This window comes from Alligator mississippiensis, chromosome 9 (assembly GCF_030867095.1).
Source record: "Alligator mississippiensis isolate rAllMis1 chromosome 9, rAllMis1, whole genome shotgun sequence".
Taxonomy (NCBI): domain Eukaryota; kingdom Metazoa; phylum Chordata; order Crocodylia; family Alligatoridae; genus Alligator; species Alligator mississippiensis.
In genome coordinates this window covers 75,622,496-75,649,380 of record NC_081832.1, presented here as the reverse complement: position 1 = coordinate 75,649,380, position 26,885 = coordinate 75,622,496, and the positions used below count along the sequence as shown (strand labels likewise).

At 56.2% G+C, this 26,885-nt stretch overlaps 1 protein-coding gene across 1 annotated transcript in view; it reads left to right on the top strand.

Moving 5' to 3' along the window:
* The window catches only part of FAT2 (FAT atypical cadherin 2), a 71,932-nt gene extending 46,157 nt beyond the window's left edge, over nucleotides 1-25,775 (top strand). The window contains exons 11-24 of the mRNA XM_019488483.2: nucleotides 1,167-1,363; nucleotides 1,761-1,914; nucleotides 2,682-2,915; nucleotides 3,746-4,135; nucleotides 5,420-5,634; nucleotides 6,063-6,200; nucleotides 6,702-6,845; nucleotides 8,660-8,857; nucleotides 9,095-9,902; nucleotides 11,105-11,250; nucleotides 14,952-15,393; nucleotides 17,031-17,184; nucleotides 22,338-22,930; nucleotides 24,123-25,775. Coding sequence (XP_019344028.2) covers nucleotides 1,167-1,363; nucleotides 1,761-1,914; nucleotides 2,682-2,915; nucleotides 3,746-4,135; nucleotides 5,420-5,634; nucleotides 6,063-6,200; nucleotides 6,702-6,845; nucleotides 8,660-8,857; nucleotides 9,095-9,902; nucleotides 11,105-11,250; nucleotides 14,952-15,393; nucleotides 17,031-17,184; nucleotides 22,338-22,930; nucleotides 24,123-24,652 — 4,343 coding nt within the window. The 3' untranslated portion in view covers nucleotides 24,653-25,775. The remainder of the gene's footprint in view (nucleotides 1-1,166; nucleotides 1,364-1,760; nucleotides 1,915-2,681; nucleotides 2,916-3,745; nucleotides 4,136-5,419; nucleotides 5,635-6,062; nucleotides 6,201-6,701; nucleotides 6,846-8,659; nucleotides 8,858-9,094; nucleotides 9,903-11,104; nucleotides 11,251-14,951; nucleotides 15,394-17,030; nucleotides 17,185-22,337; nucleotides 22,931-24,122) is intronic.
* The last annotated feature ends 1,110 nt before the right edge of the window (nucleotides 25,776-26,885 follow it).

Here is a 26,885-nt window from a genome sequence, read left to right as displayed (position 1 = left end):
TGGCACAACTGGTTATTTTTAACCGATCTGGCTGAGTGTTTTAGTTCACGTGTTGCCTCAGTATTTCTGGCGCTTTCATGCACTGGATTCAAAGCACCTCACACCCTCGAAAAATGCCCTTTGATAGTCGGACGATGCGCCCTTTCTGTTTTGGGTAGCACTGATCCGTACCTATAGTTTACTTTCAGAATAATAAATGTGGGGTCTCCAGGGCTACAAATTGTAGAAGCAATTCAGGAGGTGAGCAGGGAGCCTCATTTCAGGCAGTGCTTATCTTTTAGGGTGCATGGGGGCGGGGAAAAAAAATCACTTAACCTGTTATTTGATGGGGCATCCTCTGGGTTAGATCCATTCCCCCATCCCGCATTTCCCAGGTGACACCCGCTCTCCATCCCCCCGTACCTGTCCTATTACAGCCTCTACTTCTGCTTCTCCTGGGTGGCCCAGATCCGGCATAGCCCGGCTGCTCTTTGTTAAAGGAAGGAGCATTCTCCAGGGATAGCAGCAAGCAACCGTGCATCCTTCTGGATCATAGCGTCCGTGAGAGGTCACGAGGACCTTCGATGCATACACCCAGGCAGGAGTATGGAGGCGTCGAGGCTGCCCACGCCTTCCATTCCCCTGTGGACCATTGAGACAGTATCCAAAGGCCAGACTGAAAAGGCGATGCATCTCTGCTGCATCGGGGCATTCAACACCCCCTGAGGTGCAGCTATACAGACCCATCAGTATTTGCATGTCAGGGCATCATAGCTGTGAGCTCCCTTTACAGTTGCAGTCGGCTGGGAGCGTGCATACATGCATGAAAGAGGAGAGGTATTCCCCCTTTAGGATGCAGGATATAGTATGTGTTTTCATGCTGGCTTGCTTGCATCTCTAGGGGGTATATCAAAGCTCTCGGACACTTCCACAAATAGGATTTGTTGAGTCCGTCGTGTCGTATTTAAGCGCTACATGACTGACACCTAACGAGAACGCCCCGAGGGTTCATGTACAGTGAGGAGGAGTCAGTGGCCAGAGACACAGCCAAGAACTGCCCTTTTCTCCTTACAACGGCTCCAGAAATAGGCTGAGAGCAAAGCTTTCCATCGCCCATCCTACCCTTTCTAGGCTTCGTTACTGAAGTGACCCTATCTTTCTTCCCTCTGCTTTCTATGCCCTCCCAGAAGGAGACGTGTTGGGGCAATTCAGTGTGGACGAGATTGAGGGAGAGTGGAAAATCATTTCCAAGAAGCCTCTGGACAGAGAAGATACAGAGAAGTATCTCCTCCAGGTCATGGCCTCTGATGGGAAGTTCCAGGCCACCACCGAAGTGGAGATTTTTGTCCTCGATATCAATGACAACAGCCCCGAATGCAGTCAGGTAAGGCGGCTGCCTGCATGTGCTGAGGGGGAAAGGTGGCAGGAGAGATGCTGATGACAGACGGGGGCTTAATAAATGTGCACAATGCTTCTTATAGGAAGAGATTCCCCTTTGCCTCAAATGGAGGAGAGAGTGGGAGATCTAAAGGTAGAGCCGTGAGACCCCGGGTATGCCTGACAGCCTTAAGTTAAATCCCAGAGACATGATTTCCCAGCTCCACATGCTTGGAGAAAAGAGGGGTAGAAAAGGAGCAGGAAAGCCTGGCTGCTTTTGGCCCTGTCTGTCCTGCCTGTCTCCCTCGTTAGTTAAACACCCAATATCTATGCACGAGCTTGTGCGAGATTAGCAAAGGATGGCGCCAATCACATCCCACACCGATCCGTTCTGTCTTCCCCAGATACTCTACACTGGGAAGGTCTCCGAAGATGCGCTCCCAGGGCTTTTGATCCTGAAGGTATCAGCCACAGACCCCGACGTTGGCAGCAATGCACAGATAACGTACAGCCTCCACGGCCCGGGGGCTGAGGACTTCCGGCTGGACCCCCATACGGGTAAGATGTGCACCCGCTGCGTGGCTGTTTGTAGTGAACGAAGCGCTCTCATCTTCCCTAGGTGCTGGGTGCGGAGATCCGCATGCCAGGGAGGCTGCCAGGAAATGGTTGCCCCTTATCTCCTGGCGGGCAAAGAGAAAAGCTGTGAAGTTCGGCTCTCCCGAGGAGCAGCGATAAGGCCTGGGGGAGCCTCCCCCACGGTCTGCAGCATCCTTGGAGCAGCGTATCTTGTCTGGAGTTAACCGGGGGCTAACGACCTTTCAGAGTACTTGGCAATGACATTGTGCGTGCAATACCATTCATGGCCCCACGTAAGGGAGGAAGGTGTTATAGCACAGGGATATGTCAAGAGACCTGGCTTCTATCTAAGAAAAGATCTTCTTGGGTGACTAGTCGATTTGTTTCCTTCCTTCGCCCCATCTTTGAAAGGGAGATGATGATTTCTAGCTCCCAGGAGGGTTAAGGCATGCACTTTGCCACTGCCTCTGAGATCAGGGAGGGATGGAGCAATAAAGCAGGGATTTCTTATCCTGTAGGCACGTCCTTTGCAAATTTTCCTTCTGTCGCATTTTACCTGACCCTAAAAGCTACCAAGAGTCTCAGAGCACCTTGTAGCAGCACGAACCAGGCCAACACTCATTACCAGCTATGCCGGAGGTGGTTTTTATACCCAGCTCTGCTGTCTCCCGCTGCAACAGCACGTCACACCTCTTGAACAACGTGCCCTTAGATTGCAGCCTGTTACCGCCAATTATTGTTTCCACTAGGGGAGCTGACCACTTCCGCACCTCTCGACCGGGAGCAGAAACCCACCTACCACCTTGTCGCCAAGGCAACAGATGGCGGAGGCCGGTCCTGCCAGGCGGATATAACCCTCGTCGTTGAGGATGCAAATGACAACGCTCCCAGGTTCTTCCCCAGCCACTGCACGGTCGCTATCTTCGATAACACCACGATGAAGACGCCGATCGCAGTGGTCTCGGCCAGGGATCTCGATGAAGGTGAGTTGCTTTGAACCGGAGGTCCGGGTGGGGGTTATACCGTGGATAGCTGCACTCATATCATGCAGCAAATGGATGAAGCAAAGGACATTGAGGGCTGTGACTTGGCGTGAGAATGGATCTCCTCGCTGCTGACATGTTCTGTACACGCGAGCTGCTTTCAGCTTTCTTTGGTATCTCCAAGACGCTGCGGGAAGCTCGGTAGAGGAAGAAACTTAGGGAGGGACCAGCAGAGAACATCAGCATCACGATACACCATCACCAGAGGCCTGTTCTTAGCTCGTCTCTTTGGACTTTCAGCCGTGCAAGTGTAACGCGGCTTGTTCCCAACTCAGAGCTGGATGGATCCTGCTGTGGATGAAAACTGGGAGCCAGGAAAAGGGGCAACAAAGGAAAGAGGCTTATAAGTTGCAATGGGGCTGCAGACGGTCTGTGTGAAGATGCTCAAATTTTGTCTTGTGAGCACCAGCCCCACGAGACCCGGATATCCGTGTTCCAGTCTGGATACGACACCTGCAGGAGAGCTGAGCTGACAGTCGTAGATGCGTCAAGCTGCACGGATCTGGTTTGGGGTGGGGGTGGAAGTTGAGAAGAAATGACTTGAGAAAGGAGAGCGCGCCAGGGTGTAAGCAGAGGAATGTCTGATGGATGGTCCATAAAGGGTTGGACCCAGAGGTGAATGGGTGGGCATATAAACCGGGCATTAAACAGCCAGCTGGCTCATGCTTTCCTCTGGGTGCATGTGCGTTTGGATAGAGGTGCCTGATCACTGCAGAATAGGAAGCAGCACTGCTCCCACGAGTAACCCAGCCTGTCCATTCCCCCTCCAGGTCCCAACGCAGAGGTGGTCTATTCGCTCTCCGATTCAGCCGACGGGCACTTTTCAATCGAGGAAACCACGGGGGTCATCCGGCTGGAGAAGCCTCTCAAGGACGCTCAGCTCTCGGCCTTCAAGCTGACCGTCCGCGCCACCGACCGGGGCTCCCCCAGTCCCCTCTCCACCCTCAGCACCGTCACCGTCTCGGTGGTGGATCTGAATGAGTACCTGCCGGTCTTCCTGAGCCCGGAGTACATGGCCGTGGTGACCGAGGATGCAGCGGTGGGCACGGAGGTCCTCAACCTCTCGGCCCTGACGCGGGATGGCATGGAGGACACGGAGATCAAGTACGAGATCGTGAACGGGAACGACCACAGGAAGTTCCTGCTCAACCCACGCACAGGTAGGCGGGCTTGTTTCACGGCAGTCAATGCAGGGCCCTTTCCCCGCTTTGCTGCTCCTTTCTTCCACCTCCTAAGGAGCACTGCTTGTTTGCATTGCACCTCTTTAGCCCACTCCCATCATCCATGAACCTCTCGGTGTCCCTCACCCCTGCCCTTTCCTCCCTTTCCCCCTCTGGAAGTCTCTTATCTCCTTTCATTCCCACCAATCTCTCTCTCTCTCCTTTGATCTCCCCTCCCTTTAGTTAGCTCTCCTGCTTTTTCCTAATCACGCTTCGTTTTTTTTAATTGGTTCTTCTCGGTGTCCCAGATCAGCAGCTCCCACGCTCTCGGTCCACATCACTCATCCCCAACCCTGCAACTGTTTTCTGCTCAGATGCCGGCGAGGATCTAGGGGTAGGGGGAAGACACGTATAGTGCTTCCCTGCACTAAATGCAGGCACTGGGCTCACCTGGGACCTGATCCAATGACACTGAAAAGATTCCTGTTGATCTGAATGGGCTTTGGATCAGGCCTCTTGTAGATGATGCATAGAGAATAGAGCATGGACGTTTCTCCAGAGCCTCTATTCACAACGCCCACCCTACGTAGAGTCATCCCGGGGAGGGCTCTGGGGGCCGTTTGGTCACCATCTCCCCTTGTCACTATTTCCGCCTACGGCAATATTCAACCATGGCCTTGCTTTCACGGACATGACTTTCATCCCATGTCAAGATACAATATACATCTCGCACCTGTGTTTCTCTCCAGCTCCCTGAGATATCTCCCACTGCTCGCTTCCCCCAAAGCATACCGCGGCCCAAACGCTCCAGGCATCATTTGCAAAAGGGGCCAGTTTGAAACCATGGGATCCCGTTGAGTGCCATTTGGTCACGTAGCAATGAGACATCCACAACCACATTTTCTTCCTTGCTCTGCTGTTGCCTGTTGATCTCCTTCCTTTTCCCAGTTTCATCAGGACCCGTCTTGCTGCAGTTCAGCAGGACACTCGTGTGTTGTTTTATCCCAAATTTCCACCCATTACAAGTCCAACAGGCAGTGAGAGGACACCTTACTTCTTCAAGCACTTGATAGCAACGTGGGGTTCATTCTGCCCAGATGTGCTTGATTATAACACATGGGGTGAAGCCATGATTATTGGTGGCCTGGGTTGATTAGATATAGCCTTAGCCAACCTGGCTTTATCTGCTGGTTTAGGGATCATACATGCTCCATAGACCTGTGACTCTCCTGCAGGGTTTGTGTTCAAAATTCTTCCTCTCCTTGCCATCCGTGCACCGTGCAGGTACCTTGTACGTCAATGAGAGCCTGGATTTTGAAGTGAGCCATGAGTACTACTTGTCCATTGAAGGCACAAGGAAGGGCTCGGCCTCCTTCAGCGATGTCACCATGGTGGTGATTAACATCACCGACGTCAACGACCACGCGCCAGAGTTCACCCAGGCTCCTTACACTGCTGAAGTCCGCGAGGACGTGGCCGTGGGGGAAGTCATCCTCACGGTAAGATAATTACACCCACTTAGCAGCTTATGGCTCGTGGCTGCAACCAGAGCACTGCCCGGGCTCTCAGTTGGGTGGTTATTTGTGCCGCGGGCATGCCCAGCACCCTCCTTCCAGCATCAGTGCTATGCACATGGGCTAACAAGGGGTTGTAGACCCTGGGTTCAACTTGGTGCAAGAGGTGGCTGTAGCACACAGCAAAGCTGTCCCGATCCATGTGAGTGTCATGAAAGAGGAGGATTTTAATGAAGGAAATGTAGCCCTATGGAGTTGTCTCTGCCTCTACCTCTTCTGCATGTGATGTCTAGGCTCTTTGCCTTTCCGCTGCCCTAGCAGGAACCTCCAGTCATCCAAAAAATTAGGGGGAATATGCCCTGGGTGAAAAGATGCATCCAATCCGGGGCCATCTCCTATTTCCCCCCCACCAGGTGTCAGCTGAGGACAAGGATGGGGCACTGAACAACCAGGTCACGTATTCCATCGTGGGTGGAAACCGCCTGGGACACTTCGCTGTCCACCCCAAGGGTGGGCAGATCCACGTCGCCAAGAGCCTGGACAGAGAGGAGGTGAGTGACGGCCCCTGGGGAAGGGCTTTGTGTGGCTTGGCCGTGACGGTGGAAGAGTCAGGGAGCACTGGAAGAGCCAGGGGAAGACTGGGAAGCACTGCCCCCGAGGTGTATGAATGTCCTGTACCACTTAGACGGCAGAGACAGCCATGTCTGTGAATATTTTGGCTCTCCCCACGTGGCAGGACGGTCAGGAACACCCACAGTCCCTGGGCTGGGCCTTAGGGAAGTCAGGGCGGTGCAATGGTTAGGCCAGCAGGAGACTGAGGCTCTTTCCGTCCCCTCCAGCAAGACAGTTCTCCTCTCTCCAACCTCATTTGCTCACCCATAGCACGGGGATATCACAGCTGACTTTCCCCGACCATGTGTTTTAAAAAGAAAAGCTAAGAGAGGCTGTCACTATGCGGTGCACGCCTCATCGCCCACCGAGAAGGTAGCATCGGGGCACCAAACCCAGGCCCTCCACACCCCCATGACCAACGTGTGCCATAAACCTTGCAGACTCCCAGCTACTCCCTGACGCTCCGAGCCACGGACAGCGGCCAGCCCGTGTTGTTCGGCGACGCGGCAGTGCGTATCCGCGTGTTGGACGTGAACGACAACCCCCCGCGGTTCTTCCAGCTCAATTACAGCGCGGTGGTGCAGGTAAGAGCGGGGGTCTGCTCCGGGAGATGCTCTTCTAGCTCTGGTCATTGCATGGGGACCCATGGGATACATCTGCACGTGGCAGCAGTGTGCCACCCCATCGACTCCATACGTCTCAAGCATCAACCTTGGAAAGGAAGCAATGAGGCTGCCATGGTGCTCTCCAAGCTGCGACACCGGAGAGCGCCCGCAATCCATGCCTGGAGCCTGGTCAAGGGCACCCACTGAAGCATCCTCACCCCCTCACTTCTAGGATTGATAGACCTGGATTGGGAATAAGGTGGGCAAGGCTTGTCCTCAACGGTGTGGCCGAGCACTCAGGCACCAACATGCAGAGTCCCTAAGGGGGACTAAGGCAGGGCAGGCAGGCGAGTTAGTAGCAAAGAGGGATGCTGCTTTGCACACGTGGGAAGGAGGTGGCTAGTCCAGCACCTGCAGCTGTTCGGGTCCCACTGGACCCAACAGCACTTTTCTATGCTGAGCCCACAATGATTTGCTCATGCTTCACAGCCCAGACCGGCCACCCCTTCCTCCCTGCCCCTTTCAAGCAGCTTAGCATCCCCGGGGAGGCAGGAAGACAGTGTGTGGAGTAAAAAAGCTGCTTCTTGTCATGGTAATCCCTACCTCTTGGGTAAGAATAGCTCCCAGGAGGGGAAATACATCCATCTTTGCCAAGCTCTCGGAGCTCCTGGGTGGAGGGGAAGGAGCAATAGAGCCGTGGTTTCCTAGCACGCAGGCATATCCCCTGCAAATTCCCCTTCCGTAGCCTTACCCCAAAGCCTGCAGTATTGCCTGTTTTCTTAGCCTTTCCTGAACAAAAGCTACCAACGGTCTCAAAATCAACTGTAGCAGCACAATACAGGCAAACACCCATTGACAACCACACTGGAGCTAGTCTCTGCTGTCTTCCCAGAGCCGACGTGTCACAGCCGCCCACCTGACCTCTTTAACGACATGCTTTTACCCTGCAGCATGTATTCCCATCCCTTCCCTTAGGCCAGCTGATCACTGCTGTGCCTCTCTGGCTTTGGGTAACCCAGGTCCTCTGGTTAAAAACTATGCATGATTTCTTGTTGTGTATGGGGTGGGGAGAGGGCAATGAGAACCACCTAAGAGCTGCAAGAGCGATTTGCTGCCTGGCAAGCTGGCCTTGCACTCGAGAGTCTTAAAAGCACTCAAAGCTGCTGGGAGATCAAAGGGAGGGTTGAGAGGCAATGCAATCGGCTTCCAAGTGCCTACTCAGGGAGAAGGTGGCTCGTGTTAGAGGGCTCTTGAGCTCAGCACACGCCCCAGGGGCTGGAAGTAGTGGGTAACTGCGGAGACATCTGCACGGCGCAATCCAGAGGAAAGACGATGCGGATTTGTAAGGATTGCAAGTAATTCCCTTGCAATGGCGTATCTAGGGGAGCGGCAAGGTCTCCGGTGCTTGGACCTTCCACCACAATGGGACGTGATAGTTTTAGCCACGGGGCTGAGCAAAGACGGCAGTGCAGCCTGTGGTCCGTGCTATGCAGCACAGAGGAGAGGGGCGCCACGGTGCCTTCTGGCATTCAAAGCCCTTCAAACAGTTTTGTTGGGAAGCTTGATGTCTGCCCTGGACTGCATGAAAGGCAGGGAGAGATTCAGAGCAAGCAGAGGAAACCCCAGAGAGACCCTTACCTCGTCTGGGGCTCAGCATGCCTCCCTCCATCGAGATCAGGTGCAATTAATAAATGGAGGGTTTCCAGGGGAGCTGCAGCGCCGTGCTCAGCCCTGCTCCCTGCCCAGCGCTGAGATGGTTCAATATTTGTTTGGACTTTTTCTCCCTATTTCAGGAGAGCGCCCTGGTGGGTACAAGCGTCCTGGAGCTGGTGCTGAGTGACAGAGACTCCCCGGAGAACGGGCCACCCTTTTCCTTCCAGATCACCGAGGGGAACGACGGGGAGGCCTTTGATGTCACCCAAGACGGCCTGTTGGTGACGTCTTCGGTCCTGAATAGGAGAAGCAAGGAGCAGTATCTGCTACAGGTCCAGGTAGAGCTTGTATGTGGGTCTCAGAGCCCATCTAAGCCGGAGCAACACCGAGGTGAACTAGAAGATGACCAGCGTGCGGTCTACAAGGGTGGGAGGTGAAATGGGAAATGCAGCGGGTTAGGATGAACTGTCGTCACCAGAGCTCAAAGTGCCCCATCCAGCTCCCCATCCTCTAGATCTTCAGCCTAGGATAGGGCCACGCCAGATCGTAACGGGTCCTTTGATTTTCCCTGCCAGGTCTCAGACAGCGGCATCCCTCCCCTGTCCTCGTCGGCCTTTATAAACATCCAGGTGATGGAGCAGAGCCGGTTCGCGCCCTCGGTGCTGCCCCTGGAGATCTTCATCACGACCAGCGAGAAGACCTTCCGGGGAGGAGTGCTGGGCAAGATCCACGCTACGGACCGAGACCCCCGCGACACCCTGGCCTACACGCTGGTAGCGGTGGCACCCCAAGAAGGCCGCTTCTCCGTGGGGGCCATGGACGGGAAGATCATTGCTGGTGAAGGCCTTCCCCATGGCCACTATGTCCTGAATGTGACCATCAGTGATGGCACCTTCACCACCACCACTGGCGTCCACGTCCACGTGTGGTGCTTCAGCCAGGAGGCGCTGGACCGGGCCGTGGTGCTGCGTTTCCACCACCTCAGCCCCGAGGAGTTCGTGGGCGACCACTGGCGCAACCTGCAAAGGTTCCTGGGCAATATCCTGGCGATGCAGCGGCAACACATCCACCTGGCAAGCCTGCAGCCCACAGAAGCTGCCGATGGCGTGGACCTCCTCCTGGCCATCGGAGAGCCCCGCAGCACCTTCTACGAGCCCCACATCCTTGCCAAGAAGATTTCCCAGTCCGCTGGGGAGATGGACCAGCTGGTGGGACTCCAGATGAAGAAGACCATCCATGTCCCATGCCACGGGCCCGATTGCACCCGGCGTATCTGCAAGGAGACCATCCGGCTGGACCCGGGCTTGATGTCCACGTACAGCACCGCCCGACTCAGCGTCCTCACGCCGCGGCACAGCTTGGAGCAAGTTTGCTCTTGCAATGGTGAGACCCCTCCCAAGTGATCCATCCTTGCTGGAAACCAAGCCAGCCCCTTGCAGGCGGGATCATCCTTCAGGGCACTGTGAGGCTCTGAGGGTTTTCGTGCACCTAGGTGGATCCGTTAGCTGACCGTTCTCAGTTTCTCAGCCGGACCTACGCTCCTAGAACCGGATGGTGCCATCTGGTCTGCAGAATAATTTCACTGGCTGGTGCTAATATGTCTTTAAACAACAGCCATATCCCAACCACCCTTGCTTTGTGGAAAAATAATGGGACTGTGAGCAGAATTTCACCCTTTGGCCTCTGCATTAGTTGAGCCGTTCCCAGCAAAAAAGGAGCACAGAAGGTGTATCTAGCATCACACCCTGCCGCTGTCAAAATGACCAAGTGCCCATCACAGCTGGGTTCACCACGGGCACCACCTTTGCTGTGAAGCTACAGCAAGGCTCAGACCCATGCCACTATAATCAATCTGCCACCACGTCCCATGGCCAAACATAGAGAAAGGCACATGGGAGGAACTGAAGTCAAGTCAAAGGGGTTGCTTGCTTTTGGAGGGATGTTAGGGGTTGAGAATAGGCTGGATTTAAAAGCCATTTTCAGTCTCCTACCAGGAAAGGCAGCAGATGCGACAGAGCCATGCGTGTTGGTCTGGTATAGGGAGCTGCTGCAGATCTGCACTGAGGTGCGTCCGCAGAGATAGGGAAAGAACGGCAGGAGTCCTGCCTTGAGTCAGTCTGCAAGATCAGACGGCAGGTCGGCTGGATCAGAGTTACCAGGGGGTCTGAACGGCAGAGGATGCTGATGGTCAGCCAGAGGGCCACTGGCAGGCCAACTTGGAGCCAGGAAGGAAGAAATTCAGAGGAGCTCAGGCTGGGGGATAGCGCTGCTTACTGTAGGTCCAAGACAGCCCACAGTCTCTTTGTCTGTCTTCAGGCATCTTCATCATCATCTGATGAGGAGAGCGTTCGTTTGCAAAAGCTTATGCTACATATCTATACGGTTACCCAGAGAGGTGGTGGCATCTCCACCCTTGGAGGTTTTTAAGACCCAGCTAGGCTGGGATGATGTAGTTGGGGCTGGTCCTGCGTGGACTCGATGCGACCTCCTGAGGTCTCTTCACACCCTCATTTTCTCTGATTCTGTATCTACTTTGGTTAGTCTATAAGGTGCAAATCTACCCTGCCTTCTATTTACATTTCCAGGCACAGCCGTAAGGTTCGGCGGACACAGCTACCTATGGTACCACCACCTGAGCACGAGAGACTGGCAGATCCAGTTTCATCTGAAAACCCACCAGCTGCATGGCGTTGTGCTCCTCATCAACGGGACTGCCACTGCTGTTCTGGAGGTAAGGGTCGCCGTACCCAGGGGTTGCTTTCTGCACTGACGAGCAATTCCACTGCACGTTCACTGGGAAATACACTGGTTTGTCCCTATCCTCCTCCATCCCCGATGCTCATTTGTTTCTGTATCCCATCTCCTCTATTCAACTGCAAGCTTTTTGGAGCAAGGCAGAGTTACAGTTCCTAGGCCAGGGCTTCCAAAGGTAAACTTCCTGCTAACTTACATGGGTAAGTAGGCTGGCGCTGAGCCCTACTGACAGTCCCCCCTGTGGGTAGATACTGAGCCACGTCCCAGGAAGATGCTGGCTCTGGGGAGAAATGGCTTGTGGGTGCTATTGCAGTGTATAAGAATAGCAGTAGCAGCAGCGGGGGGATGCAGAGTGCCCAGAGCCCCACAGTGACCCCTCATGCATGAGGGGCCTGATTCTCAGCTGGAGCAGGTGGGCATAAAACTCTGCTGAGTGCAATGGAGCTGCAAGAGCTTACCCCAGCTGAGGCATCGCCCAGGGCATCCATGCACTCCCAAACTGGTAACTCAAGGATCTTCCACCCTGCCGCACTTGCATAGCCTCTCGGTCACCCACTCGCTCACCAAGGATTGACCTCAAGGTCCTGAAGAAGCCAACTCTACTGCTTCTAACTTCTCCAGTGACTGAGAAGCGCTGAGCTGGGACTTGCTGGCACCCACAGAGGTGACCAGATAGGTCTCGGAGGATTAAAGGCCCTTTATTTGAATCCAGGGAAGGGAGACGGTGCAAGCAGAAGCCTTAGAAACGTAACCTCACTTGACTTACTCCTTTGTGAACGAGCCAGGGTGCCGTCGCCGGTGCGGGGTGGGCAGGGAGCAGAGGCCGTTCAAGCTCCAGCTTGCAGGCTGCTCCGGTGGGTTTCGTCATCTGCGGCAGCTGCCAGGCCTGGGAACATCTTCATCTGATATTGCCCCTTCCCTTGGCTGCCCTTGCCGCATGCAGACAGCGTTCAAAGGCGCGTGTCTCCGCTCCCATCCAGCTTTGGCAGCAGAGGGAAAGCAACAGCCCTCGAGAAAAGATGTTTTTGTCTGTTCCTCATTAGCTATAATGGGCCTAATTTGGGGCTGAGATTACAGAATGTTCTAACTGACTTTTTCTGTATCCTTCCTGAGCCGATCCCCTATCACAGGGACAGGGATTTAATGCAGCAACAGGCTAAGGTGAAGGAAGAAGTAGGCTGGGGAATGGAAGTCTTGGGGACGAGTAGCTGGGACATACTTCTGAGCCCTCTCCCTGCCCATTTTTGTGCCATCACAATCCCAATTTCTTGAACACTGCTTGGCCACATTGCCTGGTAAACTCCAAGGGACAGTTCGGGGCTGCCGTGCTATGAGCAAACACGACCCAGTCAATCACGCCTTTCATTTACTGGCTTCTCAGCCAGTGTTTGCTGCTTTAGCCTCCTCGACAAATTCCTCCAAGGTTACACAAACACCAGCAGTGTCTTCCCGTCCTCCCTATACCCCCAAACCCATCCCCACATGGCACAGGACGGGGAGACAACTGGGCTGGGAGAGCCCCATAAATCAATTTTTTTTTCTGCCTTGGGGAAAACCGAGTCTTAACTTGTCCCCTGGGTCTGAACGATCCTGTGATGGATGATGCTCTGCTACCAGCCTGTGGTGGGGATAAAACCTGTTCCTCCAGCACAAATCATGCAATAAAACCGTCTCGGGTAGTCTGACCCCTTCGTGCAGAGGATACACCCATTCTTCTGAAGAAAACAAGTTGATTGCTACCAATTCCTCCAAAACACACATCTCCTCTTCCCCAATGGGGTTTTAAGAGGCATTCCTCGCCATCTACCATGGGCCCTTCTGCAAGCACTGTATTCTCCTGGCCTGCTTGGCTGCATCCAAAATTAACCCACTTTGGATAGTTAATCCAAAATTAACTATCTGGCCTACTGCAGGTTCTGCCAGAGCTAACGAACCCCATATCTTTCACTCACTTGCTAGGGATACTTCCAGCAATAGCCACCTAGATCACCATTGCCTAAGATTTCCCCTGTGGAGGATCCATTTGTCAGGCTTTCGTGTCCATATAGAGCTGGCTCTACAATTGCATAAGATCCCATTCAGCAATACAGGTAGCACTTGCCCATTCACATCTCTGCCAGTGCCTTCTCCCCGCAGGTGGCTCTGTGCAAGAGGTCCTTTATGAATCAGTGGGGACGAGGTGAAAGAAAGCCTTTCTACTGCATTACCACCCCAAAACTAACCCGGGAGATGTCCTTCTCCTTTGGCCATTTCATACAAGGGTTTTAAAGACGAGTCTCAGGCAATGAATAGGATTTTCTCCCCTTCCAATACAATGCAGAAGACAGCAGTGGGATTATTTATTAGAAGCTCAATGATCTGATTGTGTCAAGCTGGAGAGGGAGTATTGGGTTGCACCATTTATTAGCAGCGTTGGCTTGAGTTGCTAACATGCTGATAAATTGCTGGGGACGACAGTAGGGCTCTGTCTGTCTCGGCCCTTCTCCTCTTCCAGCGTAGCCTCCGTTCAGCGCCCCTCACTACTGCCAATAGGGAATTGCTCCAGCATGGCCAGCTTCCCTAGCAAAGACGAGAGCGCGAGCAGTGGCCAAGATACCAAGAGTTTGGCAGGCGGCGTTCCTTTCTGGCAGCCGAGGTAGAGACGCCCCGGATGCCAGCTCTGCCTCTGTGATCCGAATCAGACCGAAGGGTGGCAGGGGATGCTTTAAACATCTGGGTGAGGGAAGTCACGAGACCCTGGCATGTGGCTATGTTGTAGGAACGACGTCCCATGCTGCATGGCATGATCATGGGCTCATAGAAAATGAGGGTGGGAAAGGACCTCAGGAGGTCACATGTAGTCCCTGCTCCAAACAGGACCAGCCGCAGCTACATCATCCGAAAGATGTTGGAGGCAGGTGGCGTGGTCTGGTGTGTCGAGCACCCGTCAGGTGTAGACCGACTTGGCCACTGGCACGCTGGCTGCAAGTGTCCAGTCTCTGCATGTTTTCACCTCTCTTCCCATCCTGCATCCAAGGAGAAGGCATGTCTTTTGCTGTGTTAGCATGCAGCACCCCCCACAACTGAGCCTTGATCTCCTTGGGGGCATGTAGGTGCATCATCGCACTACGCTTTTGTCTGGGGGTGTTGACACAGATGAGGCTTTGCTTCTAGCAGCGGACAGAGCTAGAAGTCCTCCCGAGGTCCTCCCAGCCCTGTGTTGCTAGGTGAAGACAGATTACAGAACAAGGATGACGGAGAGGAATGCTGTTTATTTGATGTCCCCTCGGGTCTTGACAAAGGGAAGCAGATAAGACCGACTCCCGTCTGCCCGGACTTGCACGCAGGATGCTCTGGCTCATGCAAGGTGCAAATCAGAGCAGAATTGGGCTCTGGGGATTATGTGAAGCACAGACAGTGCTAACAACACTCTCCTGGGCAGGATGAAGGGGGGGTAACCAGCAGCTCCTGACAACCAGAGATAGATGCAGAGGTCTAAAGTAGCATTGCACGCACGCAATTAACCTCCACTCTCCATCACCTTGCCCTTCCTGTACTGGCCTACCATCCTGAGACCTGGCTTGGGACTTGTCCCAGCTGAGCAGCCCGGACATGGGAGGGACTGACAATTCGGATGACCCCAGGGCCATGACCATGGCGTGACGGTGCTAACTCTGGCTGTCTGGGAATGTTTTGCAGCTTGTCCATGGCACGCTTCAGCTCGGGTACCGATGCCACGGGTACATCCAAGGGAACATCTCCTCCACGCTCCTTGTGAGCGACGGAGCGTGGCACTCCATCCTGCTGGGAGTGAAAAGCACAGCCCTCCACCTGCTCCTCGACGGCTCACGAAACACGTCCCTCCCACTGCCAGGGGCCTGTGGCCGCTCTTACGGCAGGACCGACCTGCTCTTCGGAGGGCTCCTCCACCCCTCGCATCCCCAGCGGATCACCCGGGGGTTTCGAGGCTGCTTGGATGCCTTGCGGGTGGACGGCAATGAGGTGGTGCTCCTGCCCGGGGAGAGGCAGGCGAAGGGAGTGGTGGAGCAGGCAGGGATCAAGCAATGCTGTTCTCACGCCGGCGCCTGCAGCAGCAGCCCCTGCCTCAACGATGGGATGTGTGCGGAGACCCACGGAGGAGGTATGTGCACGTCGAGGAACAGGGCAGGTGACAGGAGCAGGTGAGCTCAGCAGGGCTAGGAACAGGCACATTTATCCCTGGATATGCTGTGCACAAAGCAAATATATCCTGGATTGGTGGGTATGCACAACACCCTTTTAATCAGGGTTTAGCAACCGGCTGAATGCACTGCTGCTTTTCTGCCATGGATGCAACAGTACAATCCCAGGATAACTGCACAGATGCACCTTGCAATATCCCAGGACAAACTGTTAGTGCTTCTTATCCGGGACATTTCTTTAGGATTTATTCTGGGACAACAGATGGAGATGCCTGAATGGCTTATCCTGGGATAAATGCGACATCTGTTTGCAACCTACAGATCTCAGTGGATGGCCCCTCAGAAGGGGAAGTTCACTGAGGATCTGCTTGCACCAGCAGGTCGTCGGGTGACAATGTGCTTGACCAATGAAGCAGCAAGTTAGAAGTATTGCCTCATCAGATTGTGGAAAACAGTGGGAAAAATTTGGCTCTAAGTGACGTGCCCAAGGTCACCCCAGGAATCAGTGGCAGAGCAGGGGCACCACAGCCAAGCATCCAGCTAGCAGCCTGTGCACTGCCTCATCCCTCCCCTTCATGCATCCAGTTGCCAGGGGCTGAAGCATGGGATCTGCTGCTAACAAGGGGACCAACCACCCTGGTTGATGCCATGGCAGGGGCAGGGGAAGCCCAGGAGCGTGTCTCAGCTCCTGCTGGGCAAGCAGCTACCTTGCGGCAGGGGCCGCCCCCACCCGCCTGAGACACCGGGTAGATTCCCGTCGGCTCTGCATCTGCTTGGAGCCCGTGAACTCGTTCGACTCCGCGTCTGTCTGGCTGCAGCTAACCCTGGCTGCTCCCAAGTTCACGAAGGCACTCAGACACCCCTGCCCCAGCCGTCTGCATGCAAAACGCCCCCACCCCTGGTTTCAAGAGCTTGCTAAGCCTGGGCTTGCCTTCCCTGCCGGGGAGAGAGGCGAGACACCATGCCTGGCTCTCACTCCGGCTCTTAGCAGCAAGGCTCAGGCCACGTTCACTCAATGCTCTTCCCACGAGTCCCGTGGCACGTGTGCACAGCCAGGGAGGAGTCCTAGGGCACTGCAGCCCATGCAGTCGTGGGATACACCCCTGACACTCACAGGGTGGGGAGCTCTGCAGGGAAGACCCTTCCTCAGGGGAGCCTGGGGCTTCACCCCAGGCTGACAATTGCCCAGGTTACCCATGCAGGGGAGACTTCCAAGGCCACAGCCACTTGCTTTGTAAGGGGGCAACCCCATGAGTAGGTGTCTGTATACATGGGCGCGCATGTCTTGCAACATGTGCATGCGTGAGAACAGGCGTGTGTGCAAGCACGGGCAGTTCACGCACTAGACCAGATGGCCCAGGTTTAGATGGATGCATGCCCGCAGGATGTGTCTGCCTCTGTGCAGCATGCACGTCCCTAGACTTGTGGACCGATGTAACGCAGCCCATGCAAGAGAGTTTGGGGGTTAGGAGGTTCACGTACCCTCTCCTTCCACATCCCCAAGCCCAGCTCGCCCCCTCTCCTTTCCCGCGTGCTGGCTTATTCATGCACTGCAATACCAAACCCCCATCTTACAGCTCTCCTTTGTCTTTTCCAGGTTATACCTGCATCTGCCCCGGGCTGTTTTCTGGCCACCGCTGTGAGCTGGGGGATGACCCTTGTGAGTCCAAGCCCTGCCTGCATGGGGGGACCTGCACCCCATCCACAACGGGCTACAGCTGCCAGTGCCCAGTTCAGTACCTGGGGGACAGGTAAGGACAGGGCAGGGCTGCATCTCTCAGCAAGGGGCTGTCTTGCTTCCTTGCACTGTGTGCTGTGCTGTGACGAATTGTATCTCACCTGGGCACTGAGCAGGACCCTGCCCAGATGCTCCACAAGACCTCTGAAGGCAGGACGATGAACGAATTGCACTGGGATTGCGGGGTCAGGGTTACCTGAGCTTCAGGAAACAAGCACGGTTACTCCCTGCTTTCCGGGTGTTTTCTTCGGTGCAGACTCAAAGCGTCTGTCTGGGACCGGCCTTGCTCCCCTGGCATCTCTGCGCCGAGCTCGGCAGCGGTATGCATTACCCCAACATGCCAGGGCTTCTTCGTGGAGCAGAACAGATGAGCACAAAGGCCTCATTGTACTGTGGGCATTGAGGATGATGCCAGTATGGCTTCATCCCAGCTGAATGGCCTGTTAGCTGATAATGAGAAAAGTGGCAGATCCCAAGAGACAGCCAGATCCCTAAAGATCCCCCGACTCTGCAGTCTGGGGTATCCAGATGTTAGGGGACTGCTTCTCTCGTGAAGCTCCTCCTCACATAGAAAGGGTCCTACTCTCCCTGACAGCAGACAGTACTAGTGCCTCAAAGGAAGATGTAAGAAGGAGGCACATCAAGCATCCTCCTGACCCTCAGGGACAGAAGTGAACCTAAACCCCGAGGCACAAGCCCATCGCCTTAAGTGCATCACCCCGGGTATTCCTGTGGTGGGCCAGTAGGAGGCGCTCCTGCGTTGAGCCGCCCACCTCCCTGCGCCCGGCCGCCGTCCAGGCTCCGAGTGCCTCCCTGGGGTGCCTCCCGTCCGGCCGACCCCTTCCCTGGAGCACACCCGCTAGCCTGGGTTCCCCGCTGCCACCATCCATGGCTCTGGACTCACTTCTGGCTCTGCGCACCTTGGAAAATGCAGGCCTGATCGTCCAATGGGTCCTAGACCCAATACTGGCACTTGGGCACTTCCCCAAGTCAGGGGCTTATTAGGAAAGTCTCCCTTAGTCCACAGACCTAAGGGGCCTCCTTGGCATAATTTAGTCCCACCCCTCAATAAGTCTCCCACACCGGTCACAAAGGAGAACTTTATTGATGACAGGGGGTAGGGCGGAAACAGGGTAAAAGGTAGAGCAGTATCATAGAAATCTTACAGGAATATCAAAGGAATCCCATAGAGCAAACCAGGGTGGCTGAGGTAGCCGTTTAAGCACGCATCTGAGTTACTGAAGCTAAATATCTAATCGGATCTCGAGTAGCTTACTCACTCGCATGGTCCAGAGGTAGTTGTTGTATCCTCTGAAGGCAGGGCACTCTTGGAGCATGCGGTGATGAGGAGAGAGCCAGGTTCAGATTCACCTGGATGACCGCATGGCTAATGGCTGACGCCCTTCTTCTTGGACCGAGCCCTTAAATAACCTCTCTGACCTCAGCAGCCCGGTCCAGTCGAAGCTGCCAGTGCTGGCCACAAGCCGACCAATCTCCCCAGCATCCCTGGCTACCTGGGCCCGCGCAGAGCCGGGTCTTTCCCCCCTGCCCAGGTGACCAGAGCATCGCCTCCCAGGCGCCAGGCCTTTGTCATGTAGACAAGGTGGGAGATTCCCGCTCCGAGGGATTCAACACCAGTCTCCCAGGCTGGCTGAGACAGGTCTCTGCAGAGGGGCACCCACGGTGGCATTTCTGCCACACTTCCCCCCCCCCTCCTTTACAAGCTCGGACACGTGGGTCCGGCCGTGTCGGGTCAGGGAGTTCCCACAGGATGCCAGAAGAAAAAGGAAAAAACCTGGAACATGAAACTAGTTATGACAATAACAGACAGAAACCATAAAACCTGATGGCAGTCTTACACTAGTGGTCTCCTCACTAGTTATAGCACCCCCTCTTTTCCCAATTGGGTGGTCTGTCCGAATCTGGGGCCGCCTTGCGCTCGGCAGAAGGTGGCCCTCTTTCCCCCTTTTGACCTGGGCCTCCCTTCCCCCCTCTTTGGGACCCTTTTTGCTCCTTCCCAGAGTAGGGAGGCTTCTCACGGTTTAGCAACAGTTGGTCTGCAATCTCAGCGGCCTCAAAAGCATCTTTGGGGTCCCTGTCCTTGACCAGGGTCTTAACCTCCCTCGGACAGCAAAAATAGAATTGTTCCAGCACCAGGAGATGGCTTGCCTTATCTAAAGTGTCAACCTTGGCTTCGGCTAGCCATTTAAGGTATGCGTCCTCCAACAGGGCCCCATAATCAGTCAATGACTGTCCGGGTTGTGGGCGCGTATTCCGGAATTTCTTCCGAAAATACTCTGGTCCTAACTTGAACCTTTTAGACACTGCAGCTTTGAAGGCATTATAGTCATCAGCTGCGTCTGAGGGCAGGCTGTTCAGGACCACCGCCATGTCGCCTTCCACCAGAGCCGACAAGTACATCATGAGCTTTTCCTCCGGCACCTTGCACCGCTGGGCTTGTCTTTCGAAGTTGCTTAGGAACACCGCAGGATCGTCTCCGTCTCAGTAGCGAGCGAAGGCCGAGACGTCCAGTTTGAGCTGTTCCCCGGACGCTTGCGGAGGGTTTGTGTTTCCCCCGATGGTCTGCAGACGGAGCTGAGCCTCCAGCTTTTTCTCCTCCAGCTCCAGCCTTTTTGCCTCCAGCTCCATCTCCATCCTTTTCAATTCCAGCTGTCGTTGATCCTTCTCACGCTGGGCCTCCAGCTCCAGCCTTTTTAACTCCATCCTTTTCAGCTCTAGCTCACGGAGTCTCTGCCGCTCCCCCTCGGAGGGTGATCTCTTGGCGGCCTCCGGGCTTGAGGAGCGGGAGTGTGTTTCCGGGTCAGACTCAGGTCTTGCCGAGCGCGAAGCTGACGCTTGTCCTGACTCGCTGGTGCACGGGAGTTTAACCAGCTCTTCCTTCTTTAGCCCTTTCTTCATGTGAAGGCCTCTCTCTTTTGTCAGTTCTTTCAGTTCGGGCACAGTCATCTGGACATACTCGTCCGCCATCCTGACTCTCTACACTATCCAGTCAACCCGATGCCAAATTAGAAATTGTTTGCTCAAGGGATTTCAGTGACTCTATTCCTTTCCCCAAATTATGCCTCAAATACAGCAGGGTATTCGGATCCCACCGCTACCACCACGTGTGGTGAGCCAGTAGGAGGCGCTCCTGCGTTGAGCCGCCCACCTCCCTGCGCCCGACCACCTTCCAGGCTCCGAGTGCCTCCCTGGGGTGCCTCCCGTCCGGCCGACCCCTTCCCTGGAGCACACCCGCTAGCCTGGGGTTCCCGCTGCCACCATCCACGGCTCTGGACTCACTTCTGGCTCTGCGCACCTTGGAGAACGCAGGCCTGATTGTCCAATGGGTGCTAGACCCAATACAAGCACTTGGGGCACTTCCCCAAGTCAGGGGCTTATTAGGGAAGTCTCCCTTAGTCCACAGACCTAAGGGGCCTCCTCGGCATAATTTAGACCCACCCCTCAATAAGTCTCCCACACCGGTCACAAGGAGAACTTTATTGATGACAGGGGTAGGGCGGAAACAGGGTAAAAGGTAGAGCAGGATCATAGAAATATCAGAGGAATATCAAAGGAATCCCATAGAGCAAACCAGGGTGGCTGAGGTAGCCGTTTAAACACGCATCTGAGTTACTGAAGCTAAATATCTAATCGGATCTCGAGTAGCTTACTCACTCGCATCGTCCAGAGGTGGTTGTTGTATCCTCTGAAGGCAGGGCACTCTTGGAGCATGCGGTGATGAGGAGAGAGCCAGGTTCAGATTCACCTGGGTGACCGCATGGCTAATGGCTGACTCCCCTTCTTCTTGGACCAAGCCCTTAAATAACCTCTCTGACCTCAGCAGCCCGGTCCAATCGAAGCTGCCAGTGCTGGCCACAAGCCGACCAATCTCCCCCGCATCCCTGGCTACCTGGGCCCGCGCAGGGCCGGGTCTTTCCCCCCTGCCCAGGTGACCAGAGCATCCGCCTCCCAGGCGCCAGGCCTTTGTCATGTAGACCAGGTGGGAGATCCCCACCCTGAGGGATCAACACCAGTCTCCCAGGCTGGCTGAGACGGGTCTCTGGAGAGGGGCACCAACGGTGGCATTTCTGCCACACTTCCCACTACCCACATCAGTGTCTGAGTGTGGTGGGCATCCAGGTGAAGAAATGCCAAAAGCACAGGTGTGTACAGGGACCCGGGGCAACTAGGGAAGGGCATCAGGGGATGTTCCTCCAGGCCAAGCTCTGAGGGCCCCATGCCATGCTGTAGCCCCACCTGTTATATAGCCACATGCCCTGATTTGGGCTCCTTGGAGTCTGGGGAAGAGACCCCCGATCCAGCCGAGCTGGACATGTAGCCCCTTGAAACACAGCCAGATGGAAGCAGGTCTCTGGGGAGGGCAGGAAGGCAGAAGTGATGGGGGCAGTCCCTGGAAAAGCAGGCAGCGGGGTGCCAGGGGTGCTGTCGCACCAAAGTCACCCCCAGCAGGCACATCAGCTTGTGGGCTCCTTGTCAGGTGCTTGGAGCGGTTCCCAGCACAGTTTCCCCCCGGGTCCTGCTGTGCAGAGGGGGCCCTGGCACAGGATCCTCCCTGGGCGCTTTCCCCCCTTCCCTTTCTCTATTGGGATGATTTGCATCTCCAAGTCAGGCTGGAGAGCATGAAGGACTGGGGTGTTCAGAGGCAGCCCAAGGTGGGTGGCAGGGCTGGGGTCTCCCCCTACCAAAACACCAGGGAGATGGGCCTTTATGGTAGCCGGTGCTTGGGGGAAAGGGCCTGAATGGGAAGTGGGGGGAAGACACTGCTCCAGCCCGATCCATGGGGACAACGCAAGCTAATGCACTTTCAGCACGAGGACTGGGATCTCACAAGCTGGCCGCTCTCCCTCCCTCGCACCCTGCAGCCATGGGCAATGCCTGGAGAGCCCGGAAAAGGGGTGACCTCTCCTTCCCCATGCAGCACCCACACTGCCACAGGCAAGCTCAAGGCTCCCTGCCAGCATCCCAAATGCCTGCCTGGGAGGATTCAGTCAGGGGGTTGGAGGAGATGTGCTCCCCAAGGGGCCTGCCAGCCTCACTTTGCTAGGACTCGGGGACACAACTCCCTGCTGCCATCCGAGGGCACGCTGTAACCAAGCCAAGGGGCTCGTGCCCGCTGACAGCCGGCATCTCCCTGTCGCCCTGCAGGTGCGAGAAGGCGGCCGAGTGCCGGGACAACCCGTGCCATAACGCAGGGCGCTGCACGGATGCCAACGGCACAGCTCACTGCATCTGCACGGGCGACTTCCAAGGCACCTACTGCACACAGAGGATCGTCACGCCCGCCATCGTGCCCACCCGCTGGGGCGTGGGGCCCGAGGAGATCGCCGAGATCGCCGTGGGTCTGCTGGGCATCGCCATCCTGGTGGCGGTCTTCGTGGTGGTGCGCAAGCGCTACTGCGGCCGCCGCGCCAAGCCCCACAAGCCCGTGGCCCGTGAGGACCCTGACCTGCTGTCCAAGAGCGAGTTCTCCAAAAGCGTGGGCGTGGGCACCCAGGCCGCGCCGTCCATCGAGCTCAGCCCCCTAGGTGACCGCTCGCCCGCCCGCCTCGACGGCACCGTGCCAGAGCAGGGCAGCCTGGTCCGCACGCCCGAGCTCGTCACCTTCACCACGGGCCAGGCCCCGAAGCACCGGGGCACTATCGTGTGCAGTGTGGCCCCGCACCTGCCACCCGCTGTACCCGCCACCCATTGCGAGGGCGAGACCTTCGCCAAGAGCACCTGGGCCAGGGAAGACCTGGGTCAGTTCTCCCCTTGTTCCTTATCCTCCTTGGGGTGAATTGGGGGTTTGGCCCACACGGGTCCAGAGCACAGGCAGGAGCCACAGCCAATGTGAGCCCTCACCACGGGGCCCTGGCTGCTCCTCCATGCAGCCCAGCAAAGCAGACAACCGCGGGAGCACAGCAGGAGCTGCTCGCAGTTATCAGAGAAGAGAAAGTCAATAGGGATTTATTATGGACTCTCATTACAGCCTGGAGCTCGTTGCCACCAGGTGTGGGGGCAGCCAGATTCACAAAGGGAATGGATATCTTTTTGCAGGAAAGGGGCGTCGGTCGCTATTGAGTGTAGGAGTGAGGGGCACGGCCTCTGAATCAGCCCTGCTGGGACCTTCAGTGCTGGAGGCTGCAAGGGAGAGAGGAGCAGGGGGAAAACCCTGCTCAGACCCCACTCATGCTCCCTTCCAGCCTCTGCTGTCTGCCACCGTGTGATGCAGAGACTGGATGAGATGACCCAAGGGTCGGACCTGGTCCATGGCCGCTCTGATGCGCTTATGTTGGGCTAAAGGGACGTGACCCAGAGCAGTGGCCTGAGGGCAAAGAAAGGAGGTGTGAAGTTCAGGAGGAGAGAACAGGAAGGCAGGGGGTAACACACATTGAGACCCCGTCAGAGAGGAGACTGTGCCCTGAGTTGCGATGTGGGGCTGTGTCTGCGGTCACCCACAGCCCATCCCCGCACACCCAAACTCAGCCAGAAGCTGGGACAGACGTCAGGCTCAGCCCGGCCAAGATCCCTTTCCTTCATGCATGGCTTGCTGTGGGGTAGGAGGGGCAGAGGGAATAGAGCCCGCAGTTTGGGTGGGGGGGTTGAAAAAAAATGTATATATAGTTATATACACCCACCCACCCACATACACCCACACCCACCCCCACATACACACACATATACACATACATGTCCAGTCTCTGCATCACACATACATACATATAACTATATGCACACACACCTGCATATACATATGTTACTATCGGAGTTTCTTCCCGCACCCTTTAGAGCAGGGAAGCTGGTGATCAGTCCGTGCGCTCCCTCCTTCCCTACCTACGCAGGCACAGGGAGCTGGAAGTAGCTAGAGGGGCAGCTCGAGTCCACGGCCAGGCCATGGGGTGGCAGAGGAGCAGACAGACGGCTCATAACACACTTCTGCTTGCTTTCCAGTGTACCCAGCGGAAACCACCTACTGGCCTCCCAGCTACCTGGTGTCCGACCTCCAGGACTACCCCCACTACGATGCTCTTCCCGGGCCGGGGAAGGCCTCCCCACATCTGCTCCCTCCACCCCCACCTCCGCCCGTGGACTCGGAGCCCGTGGCTCTGTACGGCGGCTTTCCCTTCCCGCTGGACCAGAGCAACAAGCGGGCGCCCATCCCGCCCCGCTACAGCAACCAGAACCTGGAGGACTTCCTGCCGCCCGGCCCCACGGAAATCCCCGCCACCCAGTGCCAGAACGAGTACACCGCCATCAGCTGCTACCCCGCGCAGCTGGTGCAGAGCGAGGGGGCTCCCTACCCTCCGGACCCTGGCTACAAGAGGGTGAGCATGCGCCTGAGCGTGGCCCAGCCCTCCTATGCGGACTGCGAAGTGGGGCACCAGGCCGGGGGCCGGGGGCCGCCCCTGCCTCCCCCCAGCTACGAGGGCTCCGACATGGTGGAGAGTGACTACGGGAGCTGCGAGGAGGTGATGTTTTAGCGGGGGTGACCCGTGCTTTGCAAGAGGAGATGGAGCATTTGCGGCGAGCCGTGGCTGGGACGGACGTGGAAGGGCACGGGAACTTCTTGGTGTCCCCTTCCCGCTAGGTCCCTGTCTGTCCTCCCTTCACAGCTCCCCCGTGTGCATTCGGGCTGGGACTTGGCTCTGGAGGGAGCAGGGAGCACCCAGAAAGCAGCTGGGAAGCACAAAGGAAAGGCCCCAGAGGCTCACAAGCAGCACCGGTGAACGGTGTCCTCCCTGCAAGAAGGCACCACCTCTTTCTGCCCCGGGCCTGCCACCGTCCATCCCGGGGCTGGCAGGGAAGAGGCCAGGAAGGGGACAGCAGGACCACTGGCTTGCACCGCAGCAGAAGGCGCCCATGGACCGGTTGCTTGCAACAGCTCGTGAATGCCGGTGCATGGGAGGGGTCTCTCCTGCCTCTGCTTACGGCTTAATTTGGGTTTCCCAAGAAGGACCATCCTGCAGACACCATCCGTCCTCCATGCTCGCTCCCCCTGGATAGGGGAGATGTTAGCTGCCTCACTTGTCCCTCCCTCCGCTTCTCACCCAGCGGGCAGAGAGAGCTTGAAACACCTCCAGGAAAAGCCAAGCTGAACAATGGCTGGCAATGGAGACCACTTGCTTGCCCCCCAGCTCTGCAGGCCAGCGGAGGTGGGAAGAAGGTGATGGTCCCCTGAGCCCCTTCACACCTGGGCTGCACTGCAGAGGGGTCTGTAGCATCCCTGCTGCTTGGGACTACAATGGGCATGCCGGACACAGACAGGCTCTCCAAGTCCACCAGCTCCACGTGGTTGATGTCCCACACGTGGCACCTGGCCTCCCAGCCTGGGGAGGACCAGGAGGCAGAAGGCACTGCCGACAGCCCAGCATTGGGTGCAATGAACCACAGACCTGCCAACACAAGTCTTGTGCATGCTCGTGCGCGTGTCTGGGCGCGGCGGGGCTCACCGCCACAGGGGACGGACGTTCCTGCGGTGGTTGGGCTGCGACACGGGCTGCGCCTGTGTGGCCGTGTGCTTGGAAATGCCACGCCGCGCTGCGAGAGGTTCCTTCGCTGTTTGGTTGAAGCCCGAAAGCAATAAAGAGGAATTTTTTTATTGTGCTTGACACGCCACTGCGGCCCGTCTCTAGGTGGCCGCCAGCTCCTAGCGCGGATCCGGAGGGGGAGCAGGCCACACGGTTCAGATGCCCCTTCGAGCACCCACAAGCTGCTTGCAGAAGTCAGCTTCGGGTCTCTCTAATGTGCCCTTGCTGTCCAGAGGTTTGGAGCCCAGTTCTGGGTCACGCAGCAGCCTAGAAAGCAAGAGCTGTTTCCACTGCTAACGATGCAAACATCCCAACAATGGCTCCGCGGCGGGGGCTCTATTAGGGCCCCCCCCAGATGTTAGCCGGCATGGAGGACATAAATTGTCCCCATCTCCCCGACCCCCTCTCTCCGAGAAACCGGGTTAGGTTGCCAGCAGGGCTGTTTGTAGGTGAGCAGCAGGAGATAACCTTTGCGATCTTTGTGCGAAGATAACGGAAGGGGAAGCTAAAGAGGAAACTCCCATAGATTTGGGGGGGTAGCAAAGAAAGGGGGCAAGAGAAACAGCCGGCAGCTGGGATGGTCGGCCCAGGACCCGCTTTAACAACTGAGCTGGCTTGTCCGAGAGGGAAACCTCACTCCTCTGCCCACCCCGCTCCCAGAACAGCATCCCCCATAGCCACATCGCTTGCCGGCTGCAGGTCAGTCTTCCCCAGCAAACAGCCTCCAAAAGGGGGAACACGATCAAAAACACAGCTTTATGGCCCCAGAGAGGCTGACCAGTTTCATATCCCCAGCAGCCATTATATCCTCAGTGGTCCTGCCTCTCCCTTATCCCCTTCACCCCCCTAACCTGGAGCTTCTGCTGGCCAAAGGCACCCATAAGACCCCCAAACAAAGGGATCCCATTTCCCAGGGGCTGCCCCAGGGAGATGGCCAGGTTTGAGCTCGGGCAGAGGGCAGCTATGCCCAGCAAGGAGATCTCCAGCACTGGCATCGACCGACATCCATGCACTGTGCTCCAACACATGGGCACTTGTCTGGCCCACAGAGAGCTAACACTCATTATAATGCAAGCAACAGGCACCTAAATTGAGACTGGCATCCCAGGTCGCAGTTCAGCAAATGAAGAACTTATACAACATGCAGATAGGGCACCTGGTAGGAAAGACAATGTCTTGGGAAAGA